A 21020-nucleotide genomic window follows, 5' to 3' on the forward strand; every position below is an offset into this window, starting at 1 on the left:
TGGTGTAGTCCACGGTACCATTGACACACACAATGCAGCAAACTTTGGAAGGTGAAATGCATAGGTCTTCAGCACCTTTACCATCAGGGCAGATTTCTCCCATCATCTATGTATTGTGTTGCAGTATGTCCAATGCAGGCCTGCACAAAATTTTGACAGGGTCAGAAAAGGATATGATACCCTACCCTCACCAATTACCAGAGTTCTTACACCAACAAAATTAACAAGAGCTATGCCTGAAGACTCCAGACCCCATTTGTTCTCTGGTACCTCTAATATCTAATCTGTCTCCAATTCAACCTTTGTAGAGCGCAGAAGATTTGCAAGATTCCATTTTGGTATCAGAAGAGGATGTTCCACTGCCTACTCCAAGACAAAGGTCAAGTCAGCTTCTCGACCCGATAGAGTTGGTGAATGATTTCTTTATCTCTCTGGTGGCTGAGGATAAGGAGAGTACCTTCTAACATCTCCTTTCCAGAATATCAAATTTACTCACATGAGGAGAAGTCCTGGTCTCCCTGCTTCAGGTGGTACTCCATCAGAACACCCGCAAGATTGTTCTAGCCCTCCGCATTTCAATGCAGTGGAGTCCAGCCAGTCAGGATATGCACCAGAAGTATACCCCTCCAAGGTGACTATGGCCCACCTCCTCAGTCACCTTCATCATTGGGATCCTGAATTAGTGTTCCTTTTATCTCCAGGCTCCTATGAAGGTTCGATAGGGATGACCCCTTCTGGAGCTTCCAGAACATTTGTCTCCACAGGAAAACCTTTCTTACTCCAGGGTTTCTGGCCAAAGTGGGAAAAGTGCTTGGAGTTAGTGTATGAAAGGACAAAGATCCCCGCACTAAGGTCTCTAGTCTCCTCCAAATTCTGGTCACGCTGGCAGAGCTAGCAGCTCTCTTCATCCACGATATCCTGCAAGAATTGCAAATGAGCATGTGGGAAAATCCAACTTCCTGTGCCTCAGTTGAAAGTGAGCTAGACCTCAAATACAGAGTGCAAAAATCCCCAGGGTATGGGATGGTGCAGTTACTCCATCAATCACTTGTGGCAGAATCTGCTCTTAAAAGAGCAAAGAAAAGAATATACTCTAATATTATGCCAGGGAAAGATCTTCTTACTTGATAATTTCGGTAAAAAGGTGTTTCAAAGCTCCATGCTTAATGCACAGATCTCCATGCACCAATTCTGCATGGTTCAAATTGTTTCTTCCACTTGGTAAAGGCAGACTTGCCTATCCTCAGGTACTTTTATATGCAGAAGAGTGTATATACCATCTTATTCAATCCATCTGTGATGCATTTAATAGTCGTGGCATGATGAATAATTTAGTTGAGAGCCAGTAGCCTATATAATAATGTCCATGACAATTTAGAAGACATGCCCTGCACGGGTGATCACCTTTTCTGAGAAAAGCTCAGAGAAACAGTTGCTCAAATAAAGGAACAGCATGTAATGATTCAGTCCCTGTCTATAGGCCAGGAATAACAATCTTCTGCACAGTGCACTTATTACGCTTTTAAAAACCGCATTTCCAGAGTCGCCCCTTCCCACAAGTCTAGTCATACTGGATGCTGCCTCTATTTCCGCAACAGCAACAACTTCTGACTCGTACTCAACAGTGTGAATTCTGCCAACCAAAGACAACATAAGTCCAGCCAAAACCTGGAACTAGTTTTAGACCACCTTTCCAGCTCAGCAACAATCCTCTTTGGTATGGAGAGAATCCAGTGCTTCCTGGAAGAGTGGAGCAAGATCACCAAAGATAGTTGGGTTCTCAAAATTGTGGATACCACTTTTGTTTCTACCAGCTTCCCATGCTTCCTCATCTCTCAGTCTTCAATCAGATTCCGTCTCACCTGACGCAACTCCACTTGGAAGTGGAGTCGCTCCGCAAACAGTGAGTGATAGAACCTGGCCTCCCCATCACATAGCCAGGGGTTCTACTCCTGCTATTTGCTTATCCCCCAAAAATCCAGGAGACTAAGACCCATCCTGGAATGCCTGAACAAGTACAGTATATAAGCTGGGAGAAATTCAAAATGAATTCTTTCCACAATTCTTCCTTTCACTCAGAAGGGGGAGTGGATGTGTGCGTTGGATCTAAAGGATACTTATGCTGTTATTCACATCCATTCCTTCCACTGGCATTACCTGCAATTTACGGTGGACTCTTCCTATTGTCAGTACAGAGTGCTTCCCTTCAGCCTCTCAGCAGCACCAAGGGTCTTTACCAAGAGCCTGGCTATAGTAGCAGCACATTTGTGGCATCAGTCTTCCCTTATTTGGATGACAAACGAGTAACAGTGAACTCCAAGAAAAGTGTACTAACCTCCCTACAGAACTTAGTGCAACTGCTATAATCACTAAGACTCCTAGTAAATTTTGAGAGATCATCTGATTCCCTCCTGGAAAATCAAATTCATTGGTGTGCAGATATTCTCCACAGGAGAGAGCTTTCATCCCATCAGATTGGGCAAATATTATCAGATCCCTTACGAACAAACTGTTGACTATGGATCAGTCAATGCTCAGGGAAGTCATTCTGAGCCGCATAGCAGTGGCGATTCACATAGTTTCACTAACCCACCTTCACATACAGCTTTGTAAGTGGGGTCTCTGCTCCCAGTGGGACCAGCTCACAAAATCCCTGACAACCAAAGTGAGAATTTCACAGCAAATGAAACGGGGTCTGTCCTGGTGGTTAGATCCCTATGTCCTTCAGGAAGGATCTCCACTCAGTCTACTTCCTCGCCAAGTTTCATTCACAACGGATGCCTCCATAAAAGTTGGTGGGCCCATATGGGACCCTTTCGAACTCGAGGAACATGGTCATTCATAGGAAGTCAGTTTCGAATCCTGGAATTGAGAGCCGTCAGGCGTGCTGTGATAACATTAATTTACTTCCTCCAATGGAAGAGCTTTCTCTTTCAAACCACCAACCAAGTAGCCATGTTCTATGTGAACAAGCAATGGGGCACAGGGTCATGGCCTCTTTACCGCAAGATAAAGATATGGGAATGGGCATGCAAAAGTCTTGAAAGCAACCTACCTCCCAGAGATCTCCAACACATTAGCAATTTGTCTTAGCAGAGATTTTTGACCTCATGAATAGTTTCTACAGCAGTCAACAGCCAACAGATTATTCAGTCTATGGGGACATTCAGCAATCAACCTATTTGCATCCGAGCAAAACAGAAAACTGGAAACATTTTGGTCCATTCTTCCCAGCGAGCACAAATCAGCTCAGGGCAAATTCTGCTTGATTGGAATGCAGATCTCACATACACTTTTCCACCAATTCCACTGGTAGCTGTAGCTAAAATGGTGCAAAATGTGTTCAAAGACTGGGCCTGTCTGATCCTCATAGTTCGAGCATGGCCCAGACAAGTTTGGTTTGCATAATTTAGTACAGCTGTCCAGCAGTCCTTCAATCCCTCTTGGGACAGATTCATCCTTGTTAACTCAAAGAGGGATGTCTATTTCATCTGGACCTTCCCTCCCTCACCTTGTTGGCTTGGATGTTGAGTGCACAGTGATCATCACATTATCCATACCTAAGCAAGTTAAAGACAAAATAGTGTCTGCCAGAAAACCATCAATTAGAAGAGTCTATGGTTTTAAATGGAAAAGATTCTCCACATGGTATCAATACAATACCTTGGATCTATTCGCATGCAAAACCAAAGAATTGCTGAGCTATTTACTCTCTTTCTGCTTCAGGTCTTAGCACCTCATCATAAGAGTACATCTCAATACCATAGCAGTTTACCACACTCAAAACAAAGTCAGTCTGTCTCCACTCATCTGTTAGTGTCCAAGTTTATGAAAGGCTTATGGCATGCTAAACCTCAGTTGAGAAACTACTTGTTCCATGGGACCTGTTACATGGTTCTGGCACAATTGATAAAGCTGCCATTTGAACCATTGGAGTCTGCTTCTCTCAAGTATCTAATGTGGAAAGTAATATTCCTGTTAGCAGAAATGTCAGCCAGAATGGTCAGTGAGCTTCGTTATCCACCTTATATGCAATTCTTCCACAATAGAATGTTGCTCCACACCCTATCAAAGATAGCATCAGCTTTTCATATAAATCAAGCCATCATGTTATCTATGTTCCTTCTGAGGCCACGCACACATGAGGATGAGAAGGCCCTTCATACCTTAGACTGTAAAAGGGCCTTGGCTTATTACAAATGAAGAACTCAGCCTTATTGACAGGTTTTGCAACTGTTTTCCTCTTATGATCCTAACAGACTGGGCTTAGCAATGAACAAATGTACATTAAACAACTAGATAGCAGACTGTATTGTCCACGGCATACATTAGCAGGTCTACAAATTACAGACACCATCAGTTTATAGCGATGACTGCATCAGTGCTTATCTGTGAGCCATATCACTTCAAGATACCTGCAAAGCTGCAATTGGGTCATCAGTACACACCTTTGCATCCCATTACTGTCTGGACAATCTCTCTTAGAGTGACAGCAAACTCAGGCAAACAGTTTTGCGAAGTCTGTTTACACAGTAGTCCACTGTTCATGGTGGGGTCCTGATTGCTTATTTTAGTAAGCGCTCTGCTAAAACCCTCAGTTTGGGACTCCTCACATGTAATGGCTAATTCAGCTTTGGTTATCAATGCAAAAAGCAAGTTTGCTTACCGTAAACAATGTTTTCCATAGAGAGCAGGATGAATTAGTCATTGTAAATACCTGCCTGCCTCCCTGGAGAGTCAACTAACTAACTAGCTAGAATTTTAGCTCTAAAATAAATAAAATAAATTTTATTTAGCTCTAAATTTTATTTAGCTCTAAAATAAATAAAATAAATTTTAAATAAAATAAAAATCAATTCACTTGGCTTACCAGGCAATGTCCGAGCAGGAATTCTTGCACAAGCTCTACTAGTTAGAAGAAAGAAGTCTGTCTGGTGCCGCTGGATGATGTCACCCCACATGTAATGGCTAATTCATCCTGCTCTCTATGGAAAACATTGTTTACGATGATAAAGCTTACTATGTGGAGCTAAAATAAAAAGCCAATGTAGTTAGTTTCTACAAGCAGTCCTCAACTTTATGGCTTTCGAGTTACAATGTTCTGAAGTTACAATCTTTAGATATACACCCATTATCCCAAATTTTTTTGTGTGTGTGTGTTTTTTTTTTCTTAACTTTACGATGTGCAAGAGTCTTCCGGCAGGTGCACGAAGGTGCCCTGATGACTTGAGGTTCAACAAGGTGCGGTCAATATGAAAGCACTGGGAAATTCCTTTTGGACCAATGTCAAAGCAATGTTCTGTGCTTTAAAGTTTGTGCATGCTTTTTTTACTATAGTATATATTATTTATTCATAAATTCTGGATTATTTTGATGAAAATAAGGTATGAGGCCTTGATGCTGGAACCAATCCCCTGTTTATAATGTTATTGTGGGGCAATCTGTTTCAAGTTACATTTTGACTTCAGGCACAGTTTTCCAGAACCCAATTGTGTGTTAAGTCCAAGAATTACCTGTATTAAACTGCTATTCAGTTCTACCACATTTCTCTCTGCAGGTGCTAAAGATGGAGATCCTCTCTGCTGTTATGTTTTCCGCAAGGCTGGGGAAGTCCTTGCTCGTCACATTGTGGCCGTGCTTCCTAAGATTGATGAGGTAATAAAAGTCCCTGCAGGTGCTTTTTAGTTGTGTAGAGATGCCTTGTTTACTTGACCAGTGGAGGTCTCCAGACAATGTCCAGCATTTCCCCAGAGAACAGTATGTGAATCCATCTTAGGGTATAAATGCCTCATAAGAGGGAGAGAGAAGAATAACCTGAGATGTTTGCTAGTTCCTTTCACCTCTGCAGCAGCAGCATCCCAGTATAGCATCTCAGAAACACACTCCACTGCTGTTAGTGTGAAGAATCTGCTGGAAACCTTTAAGACTGTGTACCAGAGGCCCAGCAGGGCTCTCTGCATGGGCTAGAAGTGTATAAATCTTGTGCCTTTTAATTTTAAAGGCTTTCATCCTAGTGGTAAAAAAAAAAATGTGTAGAGTTTTCAGTGAATGTATCATGTCACTTACACCTCTGGCTTTGTAGTAGACAGTGCAGCAGCTTTTCACAAAGGCTGATTATATCGGTTAGCTTTACGGTTAAAATGGACTCTGACATCTCAATTTTAGTAGTCCTTATACCCAGATTTTACTTCCATAATAAGTTCACCTATCAAGACAGATGAGTAGCATCTTTAGGGACCTTCATTTTTGGTTTTTATTATTTTTCCCGAGAATTTATCAGGGTTTATTACGATAAGAACAAAAACAGGAGAAAATCAGTTGAAAAAAAAATATCTTGAGTTTATTTTGGCAACAGAAGCCAGGACAATAAAACATTAACCGATTCTCCCACCCACCCACCCACCCACCCACTCAGCAGCATCCCCAGCCCTTGCCTAATATGCACCCCTCTCTTGCTTCCCACACCACCAAGAATCTCTCTCCCTCCTTCCTCTCTCCCCAACACACACACATACATTGCATTTATCCTTACCGGAGGTGGTTCCAGGCTTCTTTTGCCCTCAGCAGCATGCTTACTGAGGCTCCCTCGCTCTGCAACACTGCCCTTCTGCTTTTATGCAGGGCCAGGGAGCCTGCTGGAAAGTACTTCTGGTGGACAGGGCCTGCTTAAAATGCATTCCCAGCACCAGACAGCAAGCACTTTAGCTGCTAGGGGGGTGAGGAAGCAGGACTTAAAGCATGGCATTGGTGGCACTTAGAGGTGAATGTTTTTCAAAGGTGGAGGGTGGGTCTTGAAGCACAGCATGCACTTTGGCCCACACTGGCTTCCAGCAGTGGCTAGAGGTCTTGAAACCCTGGATCTGTAGCTCTGGAGTAGCTTTTAATTCACTTGGATGCAGTTCCAACACTGCTCTCTACATTAATGGTGCGGGTGGAAGGGAAATAGAACCAAAAGGTTACTAAGAGCCAAGAGTAACAGAAGTATGAGAGAAATTAAAAAAAAAAAAAAAAAAAAAAGTGCATAGCTTGCTAGGCAGACTGGATGGGCCGTTTGGTCTTCTTCTGCCGTCATTTCTATGTTTCTATCCTAAATTTAGGATGAATATCTGTTTAAACAGATTGTCATTTTGGTTTAAACTGAAAACAAAGAATCCTAAGCATGCTCTCCCTCCACGTGTCCACACAGAGCCCCTTCAGGCCATATTTTTAGCTTGGAGCAACCAAGTCCACGGGGAGGAGCACAGTTTTTTATTTTGTTAAAATATTATTTTTTTATTAAATTTTAAACCATGTACATGATACAAAACCAAGATAAATAAGAATACTAATAAAGCATCCAAAACATATAAACATTCTTGTCAAGTTCACAATTTAGTGCGGGATAAATACTTCTCAAGTAAAATAATAATAACCCAAACAAACAGTCATCACCACTGCTTTGGGGCTCTCTGCTACCTAGGGTACCTCGTCGGCTGGTGGAGCCAACAAGGTGGACAAAAACATTTCCTTGGCTGGTAGAAATGTTTCCTCAGTGCCCACTCGGATAATTTCTGGTTGAGGAAAGTGGATCTGGAGAGGGTCTGAAACATCACACAAATGGTCTTTAATCTGATCCACTGCTTCCTTGACATTGTCTTCAAAGAGATTCTCCTCATTACAAGGCACATAAATGAATCTTTCCTGAACATTTGGTTGGAGGTCTGAGGTTCAATATCCATTGCAGAGACTCTTGATACTGTTCAAAAACAACAAAATTTGACCAGACCATGTCTATTGTACATTACATGCCCTTGTGCACCAAGACATCATGCTGCTTTTGAGGAAATTGCCTTGCCATCTCCTTCATGCTCTTCAGTATGGCCCTCATATACTGGTTCATGAAGAGCTAGTAGGATGCTAGGCAGGCATTGTGCATTGTTCCCTGGCCTTACTTAGGTTTTTCAGGGTATGCGAATCCCTCCCTGGGGGCACCAAAGAATGGATTCTAGAACTCTTGGCTTTCTTGAGAATGGATTTGATCACCACCAATTGGTGTGGCTGCTCTTGCTTCTTGAATTTTGGGAGCCTTTTGGACACAATATGTTGTGTTCACCTTTTTAACTGAAGCCACAGAGAGGGAACGCTCCCACGTTTTTATCTGCACACCCTGAAGGATCTCATGGGTGAGCATAGTCACAATAGCCTTCGGGAGGGGGAGGAGTTCCATAAACTGGAGGATGTTGAGCATCTTTGCCTTGGACACGTCCTCCTTTTGCAATGTAAATGAAATGGCATCCCCCATTCTCTTAATAAAATCAGAAAAGGAGAGGTTCTCCAGGAGAGGCTCTCTCTTTTCCGGTGGAAGAGAGTGATCAGAAGGAAAACATGTTGACTCTTCCTGGTCGATAACAATATCAGATCCATAGTTGTTACCCCCAAGAGAAATCAAGGTCTGAGCCTGACTAGTATATTGGGAATGTAGACCTGGACTTCAGTCTTTTGATTCAGCGAAGCTTCCTTCCCCCAATGGCCAGAGATTAACATTGGTGCGGCAGTATCCAATGTCAATTCACCTTCAGGAACCGGCATTGCGACCCTTGGCATCTGCCAGCTGCCAACAAGGATTCCAGCAAATATCTGTCTACAAAGAATACCGATGCATTCATTACGGGTGCACCAATGCTCTGCATCATGCAATCCAAAGCTTTCTAGATTTTCTTATGCAGCTCCTCAAAAATTGCTGATACCAACTCAGCTTGAGAAGCAGGAGGAGAGGCCACAACTTCTGAGTCACCAAAGGTGTATCATGGCAGATACCTGGACTTGCAGAGACTGTCATGGAGGATAAGCTCTCCCTCTCTGCAGGAATACTTCGGAAGATTCAGGGCTGCCACCAGAATGGCCTCACTCCCAGCATTGCACATCAGCTAAGATAGATGCCAATGCGTCTTGGCCTTTGCCCTATGCATGTCATTGGACCTCTGTGAGGCCAGTACTGAAGAGGCTGGAACTCTTCACTTGCTGGGTAGGAGGAATCAGACCATGGCCTGTTTGAAGCTCAGTGACCAGGAGGATTGATACTCTCCCAATGTTGATGCACCACCAGCAGTTGGAGCAGTTCCTGGGTCCTTCAATATTTATTTCATTTTTTTTTTTTTTTAAATTATATTCCACCTTTTTGTGACTGATCAGCCAAAATAGATTAAATTCATGTGCTGTAGGTATTTGCGTGTCCCCAGAAGGCTTACAAGTTTGTACCTGAGGCAGTGAAGGGTGAAGATACTTGCCCAAAGTCACAAGGATTTAAACCCGTTCTTCCCTAGTTTTGCAGCCTCTTCTAACCATTGGGCTACTCCTAATCCACTTCTGAAAGCAATGGGTCAGATAACCCAAAGTATTTTCCATGAGGTAAAGCTGGGAACAATGCATCCTCCCCCCCCCCCCCCCCCCCTCGTAGCAAGGGGTCATAGTCACGCAAAGGTAACACACACCCCCTCCACCACATATTGGTTGGACCCTTGGAAAAGAAAACATTCATCATGGGGATCTGTGATAGATGGGGCACTTTCAAAGTCATTGGCTTTCTTCTCCCTCTGGGGCATTGGATGAAAAATTAATGTAGTAAAATCAAACAACTCTGCCAGAAGAAAAAACTGAAAGCAGGGCCTAATTTGTTGGGGAATGGCCTGGAACACAGTTCCACCACTTCTTTTCAGACCTGAGAGAGAGCAGCAGGACTGCTCTGTTCCAGGCAGTCCCCTTCATGCAGCCTGCAGAGAAGAGGTGAGGAGAAGCTGAGCCTGGTGCGGAGAACAGCCGCTCTATTCCCTAACCCAGCCCCTCCTCTCCTCCTCCTCTACACGGAACAGGAGGAGAAGAGGTGATATGAGCAGATCCCGAAAAGCAAAAAACAAACATAAACATGAAAAGGGGTTGAATTAACACAAGTTTGGCATTATTGCTCATAAGTTTCAATCGTCAAGGCATCAACCCTGGCCTTGATTGAAACTTGGGAGCTCTAGTGCTGAACTTGTGCAAATTCGTCCCCTTTTTGTGTCTGTTACCCAGGGCTTAATTTCTGGCGGAACAGTCACGAATGGTATTCTGCCACCTTTATTCTGGTGGTAAATCAGTTCTGGCTTCCCCACAGAAAAAGAGCAGAGCTGTAGGTGTAAATCGGTTCCAGTTACCTGCAGAAACGGAGCAGAGCCAGTGGGGGCAGCATCAGTTCTGGCCTCAGAGAAAGTAGAGTGTGTTGGAGCTGCTTACCCTGAGACGACAGCAGCCACATGGTCTCTATTTTTGTGCAGTTTTCTGGCATAATTGAAAGGCCATGAGAGAGGATGGGAAGGGGTGAAGAGACATGAAATGAATGCCTGTCAACCCCACTGCTTCTGCTGGTTCTGCTGGGTGTGTTCGCATATATATATTAGAGAGAGTGAGTTGGTATCTAGGAGAGAACTCACACCTGGCTCCTTTTTGTCTACAAATTAAGCCCTGAATGAAAGTGATGTTGCCTTGATGCGCACGATGCAGCTGGTAAAAAAAAAAAAAAAAAAAAAAAAAAGAAGAAGAAGAAAACTTTATTTGAAAACCTACCTAAAGCTGACAAAGGGGTGAGAGAAGGCTGCAGACCTTGAGAAGAATGAATCCTGTACTCCTGGAAGCAAAAATTTCCCCTCAAGCAAGAGAGTGAAAAGGTCCATGACCAGTGAGCTCCATGAAAAAATGAGACTGAAGGAGCTCTGCACGGACACGTGGAGGTGTATAGCATGTTGGGCATGTTCAACATTTCTTTTTTTTAAATTTATAGTTTAAGTATTTGATTACAAACAACTTATGCAAAACACAACTTTCAGGTAATGTAATCACTGCAAATAAATATGCAAACATACAATGGAATGCTGGGTATGTTTTTTCCGTAACAAACTAAATCCCCCCCTCTCCCCCCGCTCCCTCTCAGTGGACCAGACTCGAAGACAGCAGGTCATATGAACCTATGGACTGACTGAAGTAAATATGTTGCACAGTCTACACAGCAGTTATGCTTAAAATTGAAGTCAAACTTCCGTGCTGGGCTCCATCTGATGTCGCCCATGTACGAGGACTGCCATCCTGCTAATTTTGTGAGCTTATGAAAAGCCAGGACTAAAAGATTTATATAAATGTGTTTTCCAACTATATGGGAAATTTGAATATCATTTCTGCATATCTCTTCTTCATTTCATAGGCTCTCTTCCAAGGGGAACTTGGCTTACCAATTCTGTGTGTGGGTTCGGTGTGGAACAGCTGGGAAATGATGAAAGATGGTAAGCCAAAAAAAAAAAACCAAACAAACAAACCCCAAAACCCAGTCCTCTTTCTCTAACTTTATGTACTGTATGTCATGCATGTAATCGAGAGATCCTTTCCCTGGATTGCTCTACTAACCAGCCAGTAGTTTTATAAATTACAGACAGGGAAACAGATCTGGTCCAGTTCACTAATGCTCCTTCCTCTTTTTCTCCCTGTATTCTCTGCCCTGCTTTACAAATAGTCATTTTTAAAGTTGATATACTGCAAAAGATCAATACACTTTTTTTTAAAGTCAACTTCATCCCATACATCTATCAATAAGTTATTAAATACCAGATGATATAATTATCTAGATGAATGATAACTAAGCCTACGAGAGAGGAAGAAACAAAATCACCTAAAACAAACCAAAGTGCAATTTAATAAGTAAAAGAGTAGAAAAAAAATGAATATGCTATTGATACTACAGAAATAGTCCTCATGTGATTCTAACTTGATGGCATTGATCATGTGCCTCTGCTTTCAGATACTGTGTATGCACTTTAGGTTTATCTTTTGAAAAACTCAATCACCTGATCTAGGTTATAGAGCATATAAGAATTTCTTTCAAGTTTAGTTTTACATTTAGAAGGGTATCTCAAAGAAATTTCAGCTCCAACATTTGACATCTTGTCTTGGATATGAGAACGTTTTACATCAGGCTGAAAAAGCCCTAGCCAGATCCATAAAAGCTTGAATTCTGTGCTCCAGAAAGGCAGACACCTTCTTTTGAAAAGATTGAACGCCAGGACAAAAAGAACTATAAGAGATTGTTTTTGCAATTTAAACTTATAATCTTTTATTTAAAAATATTTATATTCCGCCCTAACCAGACCAGGAATTCAGAGTGGAATACAGTTTAAAACACAAAACAATTATCTGACACACACAGATGACAAAACAGCTATATAAAACCCTAAAAACAGAAGAACTGAAATCTACGAGAATCGAGCCAAAACAATCTCAATCCCCAAATACTTGGGAGAAATAGAAGACTCTAAGCTGCTTTCTAAATAAGCAGTAGTCAAGGATATCATGAATTGCTACAGGAACAGAATTCCATAGAAACATTCACTGTCAGATCCAAGATGGCCGGCTACTAACACAGGTGTGAGCCTCGTCTGGGTGCCGAGTTAAACATGCCGCACTCTGGCAGAAAACGTCGAGCCAGAGAGCGTGCTATTTTACCTGCTTCAGCCTTACCTAATATTCTGGACCCGATGGACTTCCATGAGTTAAGGGGACCACTAAATCCGGGAGTAGGTTCGCTGGAGGAAAGCTGGGAGGCAGAGGAATCCGACTTCCTCCCTGAATTGATGACATCATTTTCCACAGAGCAACGGTCAGCCCCAGCCAACCCACGGTGAACAGAGCAACATGGGAGGTAGTAGAAGCTGCTCCCTTGGTGGAAGAGGAGGGAGGCAGCTCTATTCGATCAGCGGTGGCTGATCTTACCCCAACATTGCTGTCGGGAGGAGACCCGCGGGATGCTGAGGACAGAGCAGGCATACCCGTTCAGCGGCAACTGGAAGAAGAGCCCAAATTCACATTGTCTGAGCTGGTAAGGCCTAACATTATTACCCTTGAATCTATTTGGGAGATGATACAGTCTTTGAACAAAAATATATCTGAGCAATTGAGACCTTTCTGTTTGGCAGTACATGGCTTTGAAAAACGTATGGTTTCAATTGAGAAGGAGGTGTCTCTAAATAAAAACTCGTTGGAGAAAGTTAATACAGAAGTTACAGGTATAACTGTAACACACCAATTAATGATTAAAGAACACCAGTTGTTACATAATAGAATCGAACAAATGGAAAACAAGATTAGGGGGAAAAATTTGCGCATCATAAATTTTCCTAAGGACCCAACAGTATCACCAAAGGACATGTGGAAAAGATATCTTTTGGAAGTTTTAAAACTTCCAGAGCAGACACTACCTTTGGTCTCGAATATATTATATACCACCATTTAAGAAGATTTCTTCGGACCAAGATGGACTTCAAGTCATAACACCTTTGGATACTCCACAATTGGATATTTTGAAGCTGCTAGAGTCTACTCAAAAATACTTAATATCACCATCAACTTTAATTGTATCTTTTCTGTTAGAATCTGACCGTGATTGGGTTCTGAGATCTTTCTTTCGACATTGTGGAGAGCTTTTCTTGGGTCTTAAAGTTAACATATTTCCTGATTTATCAAAAATTACTCAAAAGAAAAGGAAGCAATTCTTGTTATTAAGGCCTAGAGCCTTGGAAATAGGGGCTTTCTTTCTTTTAAAATACCCCTTTAAATGTATTCTTAAATACCATAATGTATCTTATATTTTTTTCCTGCCTAGGCAATTAGCAGCCTTTCTTGCTGATAAGAATTCATCTGATCATAATAGGGCTTCCGCCTCTCCAATTGCCATAGAAGGGAATGTATAGCCTGTTTTGAAGTCTGTTGCAAAAAATAATAATCCCTGATTGCCTAGAATTGCTTACAAAGATTTTCCTAGGGTTGTTAAATTGGATCTCTTTATTTGAGGACTTAGGTTGAAGAGAGGATTTTCACATGTATTAGCTTAACTTGCGGGTCTATCCAGTAAAGTGCGGCCGCGTTTACCCCGCTCCTAACCCGCATTCTACTCACTTTCCGGCCGCGTTAGCCCTTCCTGCGATCCCGAATCCCCTTTAACCTACTCCGACCGCATCCTAAAATCCCCGGGCAACCCCTTCCGCTCGCGGCATGTATATTGCATGCAAACGAGCGAATTAGCTATTCCCTAGCATCCCGTAACCCGTGCCCCGACTATCGCTATTTTTCCCTGCCGTTTTGTCGCGCGTTTAACCTGCTAACTTACCGCCTACCCTTACCCCTGCGGTAGAGGCAGGGGTAAGGGTAGGCGGCAAGCTTTCCCCCAGCCCCCGCTCACCTGCCCCGGCCGCGATCATGGGTGCCGGGCTCCGGGGCAGCCCCAGTCCTCTCCCCTCCTCCCGAAGCAAAAAAAAAAAAAAAAAGCAAAAAAAACGTTGCAGCCCCCTCCGATGTCCGGAGGGGGCTGCAAAAAGTAAGTCGCTTCGTACTGCCAGCCCCTTCTTCCCTCCTCCCGGAGCAAGGCTGCTTTTCGCGCCCTGCTTCGGGAGGAGGGAAGAAGAGACACTGACAGTGTGAAGCGGCAAAGCAACTTACTTTTTGCAGCCCCCTCCGGACATCGGACCTCTCCTGCCTCCCGGTCTTGGTCTGTCCTGTCAGCAGCGTTGTGTCTTACTCCCACAGGCTGGACGATCGGGTGAAGGAAGCTGTCCCAGTTACCAGGTTTGCGTTAAATGAGACTAGAAGACTCCTCCTGCCTCCCGCTGCGCGACTTACTTTTTTTTGCAGCCCTCCGACCATCAGCAGGAACGGATCGTGGCTCCCCTGCCTCCCGGCGAAGATGAACGCCTGCACGGGGGAAAGCGGCCCCTGTGCATGCAATTGGCCGCTCAAGACGTGACGTCACGACGTTTGGCGTCACGGCATGTGACGTCACGTCTTGAGCGGCCAATTGCATGCACAGGGGCCGCTTTCCCCCGTGCAGGTGTCCATCTTCGCCAGGAGGCAGGGGAGCCACGATCCGTTCCTGCTGATGGTTGGAGGGCTGCAAAAAGTAAGTTGCTTCGCCGCTTCACACTGTCAGTGTCTCTTCTTCCCTCCTCCCGAAGCAGGGCGCGAAAAGCAGCCTTGCTCCGGGAGGAGGGAAGAAGAGACACTGACAGTGTGAAGCGACGAAGCAACTTACTTTTTGCAGGCGTCCATCTTCGCGAGCAGCTGGAGGCAGGAGAGGTCGTCCGATGTCCGGAGCAAGGCTGCTTTTCGCGCCCTGCTTCGGGAGGAGGGGAGGGGGACTGGCAATCCCGACTTCCTGGTTTCTGTCATTTCAAATGACATTTGAAATGACAGATACCAGCGTGGCGTGAAGCGTTAGGCCCGCGCACCCAGGATACTGTATAGGCGCTCTATCCAGTAAAATGGGTTGTGCGGGCCTAACGCTTCACGGACCCTTCTTAGACGCGGTTTACATTTGCATGAAATTTTAGTTCAGGATCAAGCGGTAGGTGAGCTGCACTGTGCGTGCGGCAACCGCGGGTGCGCCGGGCACTAACGCAGCTCTTCCTACCGCTCGGTACTTGATAGACCTGTTGATTAGCTAAAAGTTTATTCCTTTTGTCTTTTTCTTTAGTATTTATATGTATTTGAAGATAAATGTATCCAACATTTGTGTTTTCAAGTGTTTATCTTGAAAATTGTGTAAAAACCTTTTAAAAAAAAGAAAAGAAACATCCACTATCTAATTGAAATCAAATGAACTTCACTATCAGAAGGAACTACTAACAACTTTTGCCCATAGGCCTCAAAGCTCAGGCAGGTCTGTAAGGCAATAAAAGATCCTTTAAATTCTCTGGCCCCTCAACGTTTTCCACAAGAGTCACCTTTTTAAAATTAGCTCTGTGGACTAAGGGTAAGCAATGTTGTTTGGCTAACTGTGAGGTAATGTGATTCCTGCTTGGCTTCTCAGCGACTGGCCTGGCACCCAGGTTTTGAAGCATTTGAAGAGCTTGAAAATGATTTTTTTGGCAGGCCCCCATAAAGCACATTGCAGTAATCTGTAATGCAATGGCCTGTACAACTGTCTGAAAGTAAACAGCAGAAGGGATATACTTTTAGTCCTCGGTTGATTGTAGTGTATCTGGATTTTCCAAAGGCATTTGACAAAGTCCTTCATGAGAGATTCATCAGGAAATTGAAAAAGTCAATGTGTTTGTGGATTAGTAATTGGTTAAAGGTTAGGAGACTAAGTAAGGCTTGTTATTTCTCTCAGAGGAGAAAACTAAATAGTGGAGTTCTCTTGGGATCTGTATTAAGACCAGAGCTTTTTAATATATTTATAAATGATGTGGAAAAGGGAGTGAAGAGTGAAGTGATCAAATTCACAAATGACGCAAAATCGTTAAGTTATTAGATCACAAGTCGATTATGAGAAATTGTAATAGAACCTTGTGAGATTAGAGAACTGGATGTCTAAATATCAGAAGAAATTTAATCTGGACAAATTCAAAGTGCTACATATAGAGAAGAATAATCTAAACTATAGATACACTATATTGGGTTCTGGCTAACTGGTTAACGGATTGCAGAGCAAACTGTTGCGCTCTAACGGGTAGATTTTCAAACAGCGCGATTTGGCGTACTTTTGTTGACGCATCAGGCGCAAACAAAAGTACGCTGGATTTTAGTAGATACACGCGTAGCCGCTAAAATCCTGGATCGGCGCGCGCAAGGCTACCGATTCCGTATAGCCAGCGCGCGCCGAGCCGCGCAGCCTACCTCCATTCCCTCCGAGGCCACTCTGAAATCGGAGCGGCCTCGGAGGGAACTTTCTTTTGCCCTCCCCTCACCTTCCCCTACCTAACCCACCCCCCCGGCCCTGTCTAAAACCCCCCCCCTTACCTTTGTCGGGGGATTTACACCTCCCGGAGGGAGACGTAAATCCCCGCGCACCAGCGGGCCGCTAGCGTGCCAGGACGCAACCTGGGGGCGGGTCCGGAGCGCGCGGCCATGCCCCCGGACCGCCCCGGGCCGTAACCACGCCCCCGGACCCGCCCCCGAAACGCTACATCCCGCCCCGAAAACACCGCGCAGATCGGGCCCGCCCCCCGACACACCCCCCTCGGAAAACCCCGGGACTTACGCGAGTCCCGGGGCTCTGCGCGCGTCGGTAGGCCTATGTAAAATAGGCGGATTTACGCGAGCAGGGCTCTTAAAATCCGCCCCTAACTGGATTACAGTTTACAGACTGTCAAGGCTCACCAAGTGAGAGCCTTGGCCACTTCCATTGAAGACATATAAAAAGCTGCTACTTGGTCATCTGTTCACATGTTTGTCCCACTACTGTCTGGACAGCATATCCTTGAGAAACAGTAACGTTTGGACAAGCAGTTTGGTGCAGCCTGTTCGCCCATTCCACTCTTCAACTGGAGGAGCCAGGTTATCTGAGTAGTTGCTCCGCAATACAACCCTCAGTTTAGGATTCCCCACAAATTATGGCTGATTTAATCCTTCTTAATCAGCCATGGATTAATACCCCTCCTTAGTATCTTGCTAACGCTTAAGTTGTGGAAGAAACTGAGGGGAATAGGAGGCAGTGACTGCACACAGGAACTCCCACACATGCTCAGAAAGACTTTCTGAGCGCTGTATGCTGGATCTGTGTTAGTGTCGTCAGGTGACGTTACTCAAAAGTCATGGCTGATTTAACCTGCTCTCTGCGATGAACCTTATATACAAGTAACAAAACTTGCTATCTTGGAGAAACATAAATGTCAACAGAAAATGACCATTTAGTCCATCCAGTCTGCCCATTTATATCTACCCACTGTGCTATCACAGATCTTACTTGATCCATTGTTTTTCTCTCACCCTTTACCATTAAGATCTCTTTGCCTATCCTATGTATGCTTGAATTCAGCCACTGTTTTCATTCCTATAGCTAGTGGCCCTAGGCTCTTGCAATTGTGCAGTCATGGGAGAAAGTGCATAATTAGTTTGTTGCCACATAATTGCAATCTGCCGCAGAATCAATATTCCTGAAAGCTTTCTTTCCTCTTAATTCAGTCTTGTAGAAAGCCACAGGTAACCTGCCTGCCTTCAGTTTCTGCTTGTGCCAACCCCTCCCCTTGCAAACAGCCTGCAGAGATCCCTCTCTTTTTGTTGTCCCCCACACCCACTTCTTCCTGTCCTGAAAGGGGGTGGTGAAGTTGGAGTGGACAGAGAGAGCAGTCAGGTTATTTGATCCTCATGAGAGGCTTCTAGGAAAAGTAAAAAGTCATGGGATAGGTGGCGATGTCCTTTCGTTGATTGCAAACTGGCTAAAAGACAGGAAACAGAGTAGGATTCAATGGACAATTTTCTCAGTGGAAGGGAGTGGACAGTGGAGTGCCTCAGGGATCTGTATTGGGACCCTTACTTTTCAATATATTTATAAATGATCTGGAAAGAAATACGACGAGTGAGTTAATCAGATTTGCAGATGATACAAAATTGTTCAGAGTAGTTAAATCACAAGCAGATTGTGATAAATTGCAGGAAGACCTTGTGAGACAGAAAAATTGGGCATCAAAATGGCAGATGAAATTTAATGTGGATAAGTGCAAGGTGATGCATATAGGGAAAAATAACCCATGCTATAGTTACACAATGTTAGGTTCATATTAGGTGCTACCAACCAAGAAAGAGATCTAGGAGTCATAGTGGATAACACATTGAAATCGTCTGTTCAGTGTGCTGCGGCAGTCAAAAAAGCAAACAGAATGTTGGGAATTATTAGAAAGGGAATGGTGAATAAAACGGAAAATGTCATAAGGCCTCTGTATCGCTCCGTGGTGAGACTGCACCTTGAATACTGTGTACAATTCTGGTCGCCGCATCTCAAAAAAGATATAGTTGCGATGGAGAAGGTACAGAGAAGGGCAACCAAAATGATAAGGAGAATGGAACAGCTCCCCTATGAGGAAAGACTAAAGAGGTTAGGACTTTTCAGCTTGGAGAAGAGACGGCTGAGGAGAGATATGATAGAGGTGTTTAAAATCATGAGAGGTCTAGAACAGGTAGATGTGAATCAGTTATTTACTCTTTAAGATAATAGAAAGACTAGGGGCACGCCATGAAGTTATCATGTGGCACATTTAAAACTAATCGGAGAAAGTTCTTTTTCACTCAATGCACAATTAAACTCTGGAATTTGTTGACAGAGGATGTGGTTAGTGCAGTTAGTGTAGCTGTGTTTAAAAAAGGATTGAATAAGTTCTTGGAGGAGAAATCATTATCTGCTATTAATTAAGTTGACTTAGAAAATAGCCACTGCTATTACTAGCAACAGTAGCATGGAATAGACTTAGATTTTGGTTACTTGCCAGATTCTTATGGCCTGGATTGGCCACTGTTGGAAACAGGATACTGGGCTTGATGGACCCTTGGTCTGACCCAGTATGGCATGTTCTTATGTTCTCTCAAACATCTCTTAAATCCTTATCAGACCAAAGATGATTTTGATATTCCTGGATGGAGTGATGTTACTTTAGAATAATTTCATCTGTATATATAAGTTTTTGTACCTTTTATAAAAACCTAGATGTGTCTCTTGGAAATTTGCAATTGCTGATGTCCCACAGCTGGTAGAGAGGGCATAGAGGCTTTAATGACTTGCTGTACAGCTGATAAGCTTCAAACTTTGTGTTAATTTAAACCCCATTTGTGTCTGTTACCATAAGTGCAGTATATTCACATTTTTCTGTGTAATTAATAGCATGTCAGATTGCTGATGCTGAGGGCATTTTCAGCATATATGAGCTCATATACTTGGAAAGACAAGAACTTCCTCAAGAAAATATAAAAAGGATGTTTGTATGGTATTTCAATTTAAAAAAATGTTACATTTCAGTTAAATGTTTATGACATGTACCGGTATTTGCATGATAAATGATTGGCTTCTGTACATGGTAAATGTATTTGTATATAGTTTCAATATTTTTAATAACCTGAATTGTTTTGAATACAAAAGTGACATTTTTGGATAGTCACAGATGTGAATCTTTATACCAAATTATGCAAATTTGCCACATAACTGCCATAGAAGTTTGAAAACTCTGCCAAATAGTTTGATAATTCTTGCCCCAGAATTTTGAGAAACCTGCCCCATGAAACCTTGGGCTCTGCCTATAACCTTTGTTGGCACTCCGTTCAAGGTGTCCATCACACTCTCAGTAAGAAAAAATATATATATATATATATATTTTCTCATGTTCCTTTTGAGCTTTCTTACCTTCAGTTGAGCTTGTTTATTAATTTATCACAATTCTTATGACAGTAAACCAAAATTTTTTTGTTTTTTGTTCCAACTCACAAACTAGTCAGCTTTCTCACTAGTCTTCTGTATGGAACAGTATCAAAGGTTTTATTGCATGGGAGTGTTTGGAAGCTACACTCCCTTCATCAGGTCAGATCGGGGCTTTGACATGATGGAGATTATGGCTCACAAAAGCTAGTCGAAGACATATATTGTTCCTGTAAAAACTTGTATACCTTGTTTCTTTGTTTATTGACCTTTATTTCCAGGCATTCAAGAGGACTAGCATGGAAACCTCATTAGTTTACTTTATCCAAAAGGTTTACAGAAATGCAGATAAGCCATATCTACTGCACTTCCCTGATCTATCACTGTGTGGTTGCTTCAAATACATTAAATCACTTTTGTTTCACTAGATCTTCCCCTTGTGAAACTGCTGCCTATAATCCTGTAACCCATTAGCTTCAACGTACTGCACAATTTTGTCCTTCAGTAGTGCTTCCATTACCTTACCCATCACTGATGTTAAACTAGCAGGTCAGTAGTTTTCTGCTTCCTCCTTGTTCTAACACTTGTGGAGCAATACTATATCTGCTACTCTCCAGTGTCCCGGAACCTCTCCTGTTCTAACTGATGATCTGTGATGTGTACAGTCTGTGCCTCCTGTAGCTCCTTCAGTATTCTGGGATGTTCCCTATCAGGTTCCATAGCCTTGCTTATCTTCAGTTGTGCCAGTACATTGAATACTACCTCTTCAATAAAAGGCAGTGCATTCTCCCTAAAGCCCCTTATTTATTTATTTTTTTCTTTTTCTTTCAGTTGGATTTAATATGCCACC

At 43.2% G+C, this 21020-nt stretch overlaps 1 protein-coding gene across 1 annotated transcript in view; it reads left to right on the forward strand.

Annotated features, from left to right (window-relative positions):
- Positions 1 to 21020, forward strand: part of NAGK (N-acetylglucosamine kinase) — an 84694-nt gene that overhangs the window by 56152 nt on the left and 7522 nt on the right. Inside the window, 2 exon segments of the mRNA XM_029594352.1 lie at positions 5558 to 5655; positions 11210 to 11288. Of these exon segments, the coding sequence (XP_029450212.1) occupies positions 5558 to 5655; positions 11210 to 11288 (177 nt within the window).

Source organism: Rhinatrema bivittatum, chromosome 1, assembly GCF_901001135.1.
Source record: "Rhinatrema bivittatum chromosome 1, aRhiBiv1.1, whole genome shotgun sequence".
In the NCBI taxonomy this organism is placed as follows: Eukaryota; Metazoa; Chordata; class Amphibia; order Gymnophiona; family Rhinatrematidae; genus Rhinatrema; species Rhinatrema bivittatum.